This window comes from Ursus arctos, unplaced genomic scaffold (assembly GCF_023065955.2).
Source record: "Ursus arctos isolate Adak ecotype North America unplaced genomic scaffold, UrsArc2.0 scaffold_10, whole genome shotgun sequence".
NCBI classification, from domain to species: domain Eukaryota; kingdom Metazoa; phylum Chordata; class Mammalia; order Carnivora; family Ursidae; genus Ursus; species Ursus arctos.
Window position 1 is genome coordinate 11,436,790 of NW_026622764.1, and position 12,306 is coordinate 11,449,095.

Sequence of the window (12,306 nt, forward strand, 5' to 3'; positions counted from 1 at the left end):
TTTAACGACTGCGCCACCCAGGCGCCCCTAACAATTATTATTTTAGATAGTGTCTAGCCTCAACAAACTAACCAAGAGATTATATATGTTAACTATACATTTCTAAATGTAACTGTAAACATCCTGAGGGCAAGAACACTTTTTTTCTCTTCTGCAGTTTGGCTAACTGATCACAAGAGCTGCCGAGAGCCCACGACAAACAACGCCCAGGGAAGGCTCTATGTTTTAATGAAACCACAGTCTGTAATGGCCATGTTCAGGGTCATCAAGAAACACAAGAAACAAGGTTTAGAAAATCAGTGAATAAGGAAGCGTATGTTAAAAATAGCCTCTGATGTATTTACATCTCTTCGTACCAGAGCAAGGAAGTAAATGCTGTTGAAACGGACACTGACAACGTGTTAACCTGTTACCATTCTGGGAAGATCAAGGAAAATGATTCATTAAAACACCCTGAAGACTTCAATTACACACATTCTTCTTATTGCCGTGTTTTGACACTTCTGTTTCAAAGTGCCAACACTAAGAACCGTCTCACCTTTAAATACCTCATATCCTTAACGGCTGCTCTGTGAGGAATGTGACTTGTGGTTCTAGCAAGTAAACAGTAATAGAACAGAACTCTACTTCTTTTTACCTGAATTGGAGAGCATTAGCTTAATTTTTTAATCTGTTACCATAGATATCTTACAAAAGGCTGAGTTATTGGGCTTTATTTTCATATCTTTGGGGATACCATTTTTCTAGAAATTCTTTAATGGAGGTGGAAGAGAACTGACTCCTTCCTCCACCTCTCAGTCCTGAGGAGCTACTAAAACGATCAGTCTGAGTGAGAAGTTGTAAGAGGAAAAGCTGGATCAATTCATCAGGCACATTCAACTAGCTTCTTTCCAAGGTGTTTATGGTGGCCTAATGCAGGGTGGCAGTGGGAGCCCCGCCAGACTGGGTGCCCTGGGTCTGAGGGACCTTTATGTACTCTGGGGACAGGGAAGGTGACAGCCTGGCTGGTGTGACCAGCTATGAAATGCCGCCCTTGATTTGTTTGATGAGAAGAAAGCAACATATGCAGAAGGACATTTCAAAGTGTTGTTACTGCAATGCTCGGAACTTTACACAGATGTTTTTAACTTTCTGGTTTCAAATAATTTCAAACTTATAGAATAAGTTTCAAGAACAATACCAAGAACTCAGTTTCTCTTCATCCAGATCACCATTACTTTGCCCCTGCTGCTTTCTGTCTACACACACTCTCTCTCTTATTCTTTTCTGAAACAGGTGAGATGAAGTCGCATACACCATGTCCCTTTACCCCTTAGTACTTCAGTATGTGTACTTTTTAACAAGAATATTCTTTCCTAACCACAGTCCATAGAGATACCAAGTCCCTGACACTTAACATTAATATAAAACTATGATCTAATCCATAGTCCAGCTGCACCAACTGACTCTAACATGTTGGTTCACCAACGTTTTCTGGTACAGAGCAGAGTCCAGGGTCACGCCCGACAAGTCATTAATGTGCCTCCTTAGTCTCTAATCTGGAACAGCTTGTGACCTCCATATTGTTGAAGAAAATGGGTCATGTATTTTATATTATGTCCCTCCAATTGGGTTTATCTGATTTTTCTTTATGATCAAAGTTATGGATTTTTGCCCCCACATGCCTCTTTGGTCCATTACTGCTATTCTGATTCTGATAGCTTGGTTAAGCTGGTGTCCAATTTCCCCATTGTACAGTTAACTGTTTTCCCTTGATAATTAATAAGCAACTTGTGGGGAGATACTTTGAGATTACAGAAACAGCCCGTTCTTCTTCATGTATTGATGATTTATATCTAAATTGATTTTTGCTCTGATAGTTGCAAAATTATGATTTTCTAATACCATCCATCATTCCTTATTTATTACTTTACATTCCTTTTCCTTTGTAGATATACACACATATATATATACACATATACGTATGTATGTATACATACATCTCCTAATATCAGTATGAACTCATGGATTACCCCCTGTCCAGTGGATTATATTAAGTACTGTCCTTATTTATTTAAAGCATTTATTTTTTTTTAGAGAGAGAGAGAGAGAGCGTGTGCGCATGTGTGTGTGTGGGAGGGGTAGACTCTGTGCTGAGCGCAAAGCCTGACACAGGGCTCGATCTCACAACCCTAGGATCATGACCTGAACCGATATCAAAAGTTGCTTAATTGACTGTACCAGCTAGGTGCCCCGTCCTTATTTATTTTGATACCCAAATATTATGTTCCCCAATTTGGTCAGTGGGACCCCCTCAAGCTGGCTCTGGTGTCCTTGGGGCCTGCTCTCTTAGTTATGGAGCACTTCCTTAAGTCCTTGTACGGTGGTCCAGGGTCGTCTTGTTCCTTCACAACCCTGGGCCTGTGACCAAACATTTCATTTCTCTAAAGAGGCTCATTTCTGGGGCGCCTGGGTAGCGCAGTCGTTAAGCGTCTGCCTTCGGCTCAGGGAGTGATCCCGGCGTTCCGGGATGGAGCCCCACATTGGGCTCCTCCGCTGGGAGCCTGCTTCTTCCTCTCCCACTCCCCCTGCTTGTGTTCCCTCTCTCGCTGGCTGTCTCTCTGTCACATAAATAAATAAAATCTTAAAAAAAAAAAAAAAAAAAGAGGCTCATTTCTGTCAGTGGACCAACAGAAACTAGAAATTAGATCTGGGCAATAGGTGTGGTTAGTGCTACTGGGATGCCATTGCTTCTGACTGCTTCAGGCTGACAGAGCTAAGACACATGTATGTACACACACACACACACACACACACACACACACACTTATTAAATCATGAGTTTAAGCTGATACCTCTAATTCCAATCCAACCCCACAGGGTTCTTCCTTGCTCTCCCCTGTTCTGAATTTGTATTTTCCTTCTTCCACAGTAAGATCAACCTATTTTCTCATTTGCTCAAATCTACAATACATACAACTTAATTTCAGAATTGCTGTGCTCATACTACTGTGAACAGAAACCTAGAAAAAGCTTAAGATTTCTCTGCAATTCTTTTTTTTCTTTAGACTGTGGGTATATTATGTTCAAAAGTTACTAAAATTAATTTTTCCCTCTCTCCTATGATTATGTTATTCATTTAAAATACAGTTGGAGCAGTTTTAGTTTATGGTTGTCCCTATTGTTGATTTGCTTTTTGAATATGTAAAACATTAACCTGATTCCTAAGTCAAAACCATACAAAAGCTATACCCAGAGAGGCTCCACTCCCTCCCCGTCCTTGTCTTGTTCTCTCCAAGCCCTTATACAGAACAAATGTCAGTAGCTCCCTGTATATATAAAGTATTATAGATTTCAAAATAAGTGACCACAATTTTTTTTTTTTTTTCAAATCATGCCTTCCTCAAACTTGTGAGACCCCCAGCAGCCAATAAAGGCCCAATTGTCTATCACTGTTACCAGCAGCAGGTTAACCATCATCAAAAGCTCTGTATTTATATGCTTGATTTCTTTCAAGTGTTGTTCAGCAAAACTGCTTCCAGGCTGAAACCCAGGTTGAGGAGAAGTACCAGTGCTACTGATTACCTGCTCCTCAGAAACCTCGAGAGGGGGAGATGCTTGCTGTTCAGACCGCCGACCATCCTGATAGTTTATATTTCGTCGCTGACGTAAAGGAGGGAAAAGACGATTCCAGTTGATCATTCCTCCCTAAAAACAGACCAATACACAGTGATCAAACACAGAAGGAGAACCATCTTTATGCTTGGAAGGGCTTTCTCTTGCAATGAAGTCACATCCATAGATTGGGAAATGGTATATTGATCTGCTGAATGCAAGCATTCCAAACTCCAGAGTATCACACCCCCTCAACCAACGGGATGAACTCAACAGCCTGTGGGAGGAGCCCAGAGAGAAAGAAGGTTAATGGTTCTGCCAGAGTTATTTGTGCAACTTGGCTCTGGACAGCAACGGAGGAGGCACACAGACATTCCTAACTTCAGCCCCACTGACCCCGTCCCACCTCCTCTGGCCCCTGAGGAGCTCAGGGCTCTGCCGGATGGGACAGGGAAGACGACACAGAGAGAGGGCTAATTCACTGCTGGCAACCAGGAGCCTCTACGGCCGCTCTTTACAATGCTCCTCCTCCCATGCCTCTCCTTCGCCCTTTCTTCCTTCTTCTTTTATTGAAGTAAATTCTGAGCATGCTTACTGGAGGGAGTCTGCAGGCTTGAGGGACAGGGAGAGCATACGAAGGCAAACCCACACACAGGGACAAGAGGTATGGAAGTAAGGATCAGAACTGGCCTCTTGAGTGGCTCTATGGATGACTCAGATTGATGGAAAAGTCATTTCTTGCTTCTTCTATGTCATCAGTGAAGAAAAAAGCCACCATGTGAAGAAAAATGTGCATGTGCACAGCATGATGTTTCTAAAAAATTCATGTTTTTAGCTATCTGCCAATATTTTAGTTTATCAATTTAAACCTATTTCTAGATTTAGGAAAATTACAGATTAAGACAACATGAAAATTTTCCTACTATAAACATCTAAAAATGCTAAACAAAAAAATATTTCACATGCACAGCTGAACATAAAAGGGAGAAATGGAGGTCCCAAGGTGCCAGAAACAAGCGCTGGAAAACCTGAACAGTAACAAGGGTGGGGGTCAAAGGTAAGCACATCCTTCTAACCTAGAACCATTTGGTTTTATCACCTATTTGGGTTCAGGCGATGAGGCCTCGGGTATGAAAGAGGTAGTGACTCTGAGCTCATTACCTACATAAAACCACAACCCTCAAATGGCAACACCCTCAGTGAAAGAGAAGATGAGAAAAAAACAAATCCAAAAGGTGAGCTGAGGGAGAGGGCAGGAATCTTGGCCTGCCTGAGAATTAAGAAATGAGAAATCTGAGGTTGAAGTTACACAAATATGTGTTTTAAGAACCTATCAAAAATTACATAAGAACTGGTTCTGGGATATAGTTGGATATACCCGAGAAGCCAAGCAGAAGATGTAAAATGACTCCTGAGGACCACCCCCTACCCTGGGATTACATGGAATTTACAGATAAAACTCCAATTGGGAAACACTTAGAATACAATATTCAAAACTTATGAGGAAAAAACCCATCATAAGAGTCAGTATGCATAATAAATAGGAGGATTAGATCCCCAAGAACTTAAATTTTTAAGATTTTATTTGAGAGAAAGAGAAAGAGAGAGAGCATGTGCAAGCCTACGAGCAGGGGAAGGGCAGAGGGAGAAGCAGGCTCCCTGCTGAGCAGAGAGCCTGACATGGGGCTCAATCCCAGGGCCCTGGGATCATGACCTCAGCCGAAGGCAGATGTTTAATTGACTGACTCACCGAGGCGGCCCCCAAACTTATATTTATAACAACCTGAAAACGACTATAATTTCAGAAGTTTTGAAATGACTAAGATACAGAAGGAAGACTTCAAAAAAAGTAAGGTATTATTTAAAAAAAGATTTGAAAAAATTAGGGAAATTAAAAAGAGAGACATTATACAAAATTGTTTTAGATACTGGTAGAAATTCAAATGTGCTAGTGATCATAATAAATATACATGGACAACTCCACTTTGAAATGTCTCCTACCCACCTCCAACAACAAGCCTGAAACATCTATAGAAACACAGGCAACTGGATGGAAAAAGAAATATCAGAGAAGTACTAACAGAAGAAAGCTATGTCATATCACTATATTCATGTCAAATAAATTAGACCTCAAGGGCAAAACAGGCATTACTGGAGATAAAATCACTCTGATGCATCAGTATTATTATTTTTAAAATATTTTATTTATTGATTTGAGAGAGAGAGAGAGAGAGAAAGAGAGAGCGAGTGGCCGGGAGGAGCAGAGGGAGAAGGACAAGCAGACTTCATGCTGAGTGCAGAGCCCAACATGGGGCTCAATACCACAACCCGAGACCATAGACCTGAGCCAAAATCAAGAGTCAGACGCCCAACTGACTGAGCCACCCAGGTGCCCCACATCAGAATTATTTAAAAGAACTAACAGAGGAGAGGAAACATCCAGACATATACTTAATAGCATCTACTGATAGATCAGGCAGACAAAAAATAATACAGAACCTAAATAGCAAGTTTGTATAAGTGGGTGTATATAGCTTGTACTCAGTATATAGAGAATATACATTTTTTATTATACATATTTATGAAAAGTGACTGTGTACTAAGTCCTGTATGAAATGTCCACAAACACCAAAACAGACTGTATTTTCTGACCACAATGCAAATAAATGTGAAATCAATTATCAAAATTACAGTTAATACAAAACAAACAAAAATTAACACTGGAAATAAAAAATAGAAAAAATCATAATGGATATTAGAATATAACTAAAAGTGGATAAAATTGAGGGGCTCCTCGGTGGTGCAGCTGGTTAAGCATCTGACTCTTGCTTTTGGCTCAGGTCATGGTTTCAGGGTCTTGAGACTGAGCCCCACATCAGGCTCCACGCTCAGCATGGAGTCTGCTTGAGATTCTCTCTCTCCCCTTCTCCCTCTGCCCTGCCCTCCACTCGTGTGTGCATGTTCGCTCTCTCTCTCTCTCTCAAATAAATAAAATCTTTTTAAAAAAGTGAATAAAATTGAGATTATTACTTATCAAAGCTGGTGGGATAGAATTAAACAGTTGATAGAATTTTAAAATATTGAGCTTAAAGAAAATGAAGACTGACAAAGAGTTAAGTATATTCAAGAAGTTAGATAAAGTAATAATAATCTAAAGAAATTAGAAAGAATGAGAGCAGATGCTAGTTGAGAAAGCTGGGAGCAGATGTTAATAAAGTGGAAAATAAAGACATAATCCAACGTTGGCTGTTTTTTTTTTTTTTTTAAAGATTTTATTTATGTTAGAGAGAGGAAGAGAGAGTGCAAGAGAGAGAGAGCATGAGCGATGGGGAGGAGCTGAGCACAGAGCCCAATGTGGGGCTTGATCCCACGACCCTGAGATCGTAACCTGAGCCGAAATCAAGAGCCAGGCCCTTAATCGACTGAGCCACCCAGGCACCCTGAATGTTGGTTGTTTGAAAAGTCAAGTAAAATGGAAAAACTGGCAACCTTGATGAGAAGACAAAGAAAGGACCATAAATAGTATTAGGAATAATACAAGAGATATCATGGCAGACATTAAAAAAACATAATACTTCATTCATACCAATAGCTTTGATGAAATAGATTACTTTCTAGGAAAAATATAACTTACTAAAACTGACTCAAGAAGAAACAAAAATTGGTAATCATTTTTGAAAACCGTTCAGGAGCATCTACCAAAGCTGAACACACATGCTACCTCAGCAACTCTGCTCCTAGACAACAGAGATGCAAATGCACGTCCACCAAAAGGCATGGATTTGAACGTTCTCCGTGGCATCATTTGTAACAGGAAGAGACTGAAAACTACCCAAATGTGCACTAAGTGAAATGGATAAATTATGGTGTAATCACATAATATAAAATTGTACAGCAGTTAAAATGAACAAACTACAATTATATGTAGCAATATAAATGAATCTCTCAAATATAATGTTAAATAAAGCACAAGAAAGTACATTTATATAAGTAATGTTTATTTCTATGTATACTTCCATATAAAGCTACAAAAAGAGAAAAGTGGACTAATTTTAGCCATTAATGTAATTGAAATAATACTAAAAAAAAATCTTCCCACCAAAAATCTATAGGTGAAGTCTACGTAACTTTTAAGGACACACTATCTTATAGACATTGTTCTTGAGAAGAGAAAAAGAGGGAAAGCTCCCCACCTAATTTTTTGAGGCTATATAACATTGTTTTCAATTTCCAAAACCAGGCAAGGCCATTACAAAAAAGAAAAATTGTAAGACAATTTGTTTTCCATTTGTGGACAGATATAATAATTCTAAATAAAATACTAGTAAACTCAAGCCAACAATGATTAAAAAATAATCATCTTGTCTGAAATAATGTACTATATTAGGATTTATCCCAGAAATCTCAGAAAATACAGTAATGTAATTCACACATTAACAGACTGAATGCCTATTACCACCTCTTGCATTCAATACAAGTCATAGGATGATGAGGCCCAAACTAACTATGAAAGAAAATACAGAATGATGAAAAGAAAAACAAAACTGCCATAATTTACACACGATAACTGTCTACTTAGAAAATGAGAATAAGAGACTACAAGACACAAAGGTATCAGTAACAGTCCTCTATCGTGATCATTTCGAAAATGCAAGTATAAAAAATAACTATTTACAAACAGAAATAAAAACTACTTAAGTACTTAGGAATTAAATCTAACAAAAGATGTGCAAGTACTCTATGGAGAAAATGTGGAGAGCAAAGGTAAAAGATATTTTAGGTAAACTTCCTTACAACTTATGGTCCACTGACAAAGCTTGGGGGAGGCAGAGTGACCTTCCTCCAGGAACTCAACTGCCTCAATGTCAATACTTTGCTAGAAGCAAAAGGCAACCTTAACTTGACATCAGCCCCACCTCCAGTATCCTGTAAGTCTTCCTTAGTATATAAAAATTCCTTTGAAAATTTCCTTTATCTTCCTCCCCCCCCCCGCTGCTGCCACCGCCCCACCAAGATATATGTTAGCAATCATCCTCCAAACATATGGCCCACTGATATCCACCTGGCAGGTCTCGTGACTAAGGTTTTACTAGACAATAGTAAATGACCCTCCAGGTCCTGGAAACCTTGCTTCCCAATTCCTTAGACATTTCTGCTATCCCTAAGCCCCTCCCAATTTGAAAGTATATAACCGGTCCCTCCTCACAACCCCAGTGCAGCTCTTTCTGCCCATAGGTCCTGTCCCTGTGCTTTAAGAAAACCATCTTTTTTGCACCAAAGACATCTCATTTCTTTCTTGACCCTTTGCTCCCAGGCAGACCCCAACATTTCACATCAATAAACTCGACTGAAGGATACTGGAAGACCTAAGTGAAGAGACTCCACACAGTCCTGCCTGCAAAGACTCAACACTGTGGTCTGCTCAGGCGCTGTCGATTTCATCGGCAGCAAAGACCACTGGCTGGCTCATATCCATATTCCCTTTTCTTTAAAAATAGGGTTTTCTGTGTGTGTGTGAAACGTGGTTCCTACATTTCTCAGCTCCAGCCACATGGACTCGGTTCTGTCAACAGTACTATGTAAAGAGAGGAGCGAACAGGATTTCTGGAAGACCTGAGAGGCGGGGATGCGCTCTTCCTGAATGGTTGCTACTGCTTCCTGGAGTTCAAGCAGCCACTGGGGGCAGGGAGGTGGAAGCCCTGTGCCGAGGACAGAGTAGCAGCCAGAGGAAAGGAGCCTGGCCCCGCAACGTCATGCCCCTGCCTCACCAGGCCAGGCCTGTCAATGTCAGCACTTCTTCCACATGAGAAACAAACTTCTGCCTTTAAAAACTTTGTTATTTTGTGTTTTCTGTCATATGGAGCTAAACCTATTCCTAACTGCTATAGACTCAAAATTCAAAAGTGTGTGGGTGTGTTTTGGTGATACTAGACAACGTCAAGTTGAATTAAGGGTCAAAACTAAACACGAATATTTTGAAGAAGTATAATAAGGGAGGATTTTTCACTACCAGCACCAGTCCTAATGGACCTACTATTAGAGACAGGAGAGAGTGTCTGGGAATTAGAAGTAAACACTGGCACTTGGCCTATGATAAAGCAGACATTACAAGTCAGCAGGAACAGGACACGCCATTTAATGAACAGCAGTAGGACAACTGGCTGTATGGAAAAAGAGAAAACTAGACCTTTACTTCACTATATACAAAAATCAGTTTATTTTTAAAAATAAAAAGATCTAGATGACACAAAGAAATGGAAAAACATTCCATGCTCATGGATTGGAAGAACAAATATTGTTAAAATGTCTATACTACCCAAAGCAGTCCACAGATTTAATGTAATCTCCAAACTACCAACAGCATTTTTCACAGAACTAGACCAACCAACCCTAAAATTTGTATGGAACCACAAAAGACCCCGAATAACCAAAGCAATCTTGAAAAATAAAACAAAAACAAAAATGGAGTTATCATAAAGTTGTAGTAAGCAAAGCAGTATGGGACTGGCACAAAAACAGACACATAGGTCAATGGAACACAATAGAAAGACCAGAAAGGAATCCAAAATTATGTGGTCAATTAATCTTTGCAAAGGAGGAAAGAATATACAATGGAAAAAAGACAATCTCTTCAACAAATGGTGTTGGGAAAACTGGACAGCTACATGCAAAAGAATGAAACTGGACCACTTTCATATGCCATACACAAAAATAAACTCAAAATGGATTAAAGACCCAAATGTGTGACCTGAAACCACAAAAATCCTAGAAGAGAGCACAGGCAATAACTTCTCTAACATTGGCTGTAGTTACATTTCCTAGATATGTCTCCTGAAGCAAGGGAAATAAAAGCAAAAATAAACTATCAGGACTACATTAAAAAAAAAAAAGCTTCGGCACAGTGAAGGAAGCAATCAACAGAACTAAAAGACAGCCTACTGAATGGAAGAAGATATTTGCAAATGATATTTCTGATATAAGGGTTAGTATCCAAAATACATAAAGAACTTATGCAACTCAATACCAAAAAACAATCCAATTAAAAAATGGGCAGAAGACATGAACAGACATTTCTCCAAAGAAGACATATAGATGACCAACAGACACATGGAAAGATGTTCAACATCACTCTTCATCAGGGAAATGCAAATCAGAACTACAATGAGGTAAGACCTCTTATCTGTCAGAATGGCTAGAATCAAAAACACAAGAAACAAGTGTTGGAAAGGATGTGGAGAAAAAGGAACCTTCGTGCACTGTTGGTAGGAATGCAAACTGGCGCAGCCACTGTGGAAAATAGTATGGAGATTCCTCAAAAAGTTAAAAACAGTACTACCCTACAATTCAGTAATCACACTGCTGGGTATTTACCCAAAAAATACAAAAACACTAACTCGAAGGGATACATGAACCTCTATATTTATAGCAGCATTATTTAGAATAGCCAAATTATGGAGACAGCCCCAGTGTCCACTGATAGATGACGTGGGGTGTGTGTATAAATAAATGGAGTATCATTCAGCCATAAAAAAAGAATGAAATCTTGCCATTTGCAACAACATGGATGAAGCTAGAGGGGATAGTCTTTTTTTTTTTAAGATTTGATTGATTGATTAATTGATTGATTTATCTGACAGGGAGAGAGATAGCGAGTGTGCCAGCACAAGCAGGGGGAGTGGCAGGTAGAGGGAGGGAGCCCGATGCAGAGCACAATCCCAGGACTCTGGGATCATGACCTGAGCCAAAGGCAGACACTTAACCGACTGAGCCACCCAGGTGCTCCTAGACAGTATAATGTTAAGTGAAATAAGTCAGTCAGAGAAAAACAAATACCATATGATTTCACTTACCTGTGGAATTTAAGAAACAAAAGAAACTAGCAAAGGAAAAAAAAAAAAAGACACAGAGATAAATCAAGAAACAGACTTTTAACTATAGCGAACAAACTGATGGTTACCAGAGGGGAGGTGGGGGATGGGTGAAATAGGTGAAGGAGATTAAGAGTACACTTATCCTGATGAGCACTGAGTTATGCAGAGAATTGCTAAATCACTATATCGTGCACCTGAAACTAATATAACATTGAATGTTAACTACACTGGAATTAAAATAAAAACTTGAAGGAAGGAAGGAACTTAAAGATTTAAATGTGGAAATCTAAACTGTTAAAAACTTTAGAAGATGGGGTGCCTGGCTGCCTCAGTCAGTGGAGAATGCTATTTTTGATCTTGGGGTTGTGAGTTCGAGCCCCACACTGGGTATAGAGATTACTTAAAAAAAACTCCACTATTAAATTTTAGAAGAAATAAAGAAAATTCTTTAGAAGAAATAAAGACTATTCTTTATGTCTCTGAGATAGAAAAGAATTTCTAAAACAAAAATATAAAGAATATATAAAGAATCAATGAGAACAAAAATAAATGACCTGAGAGAAGTGAATAATGTATAATGAGCCTTCAACAACATGGGTTTGAACTGCGCAGATCCACCGATACACAATGTTTGGATAAACGCATTATAGTTTATGGTATTGGTGGGCTTCCAGGCAACAACAGGCTATTAGTGACTAAGTTTTGGGGTGTCAAAAGTTACACATGGATTTTTCACTGTGCTGGGGATCAGCGCTAATCCCCACGTGTTCAAGGGTCAACTGTATACAAGCAGACAATTTACACACGAGGGAACCTGGAGTCAATACACATAAGAAAAGAT

General features: G+C 39.4%; 1 protein-coding gene across 3 annotated transcripts in view; it reads right to left on the bottom strand.

The window, feature by feature from the left end:
* Positions 1–12,306, bottom strand: part of UBAC2 (UBA domain containing 2) — a 166,060-nt gene that overhangs the window by 10,646 nt on the left and 143,108 nt on the right. The window contains exon 8 of one of the 3 annotated variants that reach the window (XM_026493532.4): positions 3,565–3,687. The exons of 1 other annotated variant lie outside the window; for it this stretch is intronic. In XM_026493532.4, the coding sequence (XP_026349317.1) occupies positions 3,565–3,687 (123 nt within the window). Of the gene's footprint in view, positions 1–2,650; positions 3,688–12,306 lie in introns of those variants that run through there. One more of the 3 variants, XM_057307420.1, reaches the window with a different exon arrangement.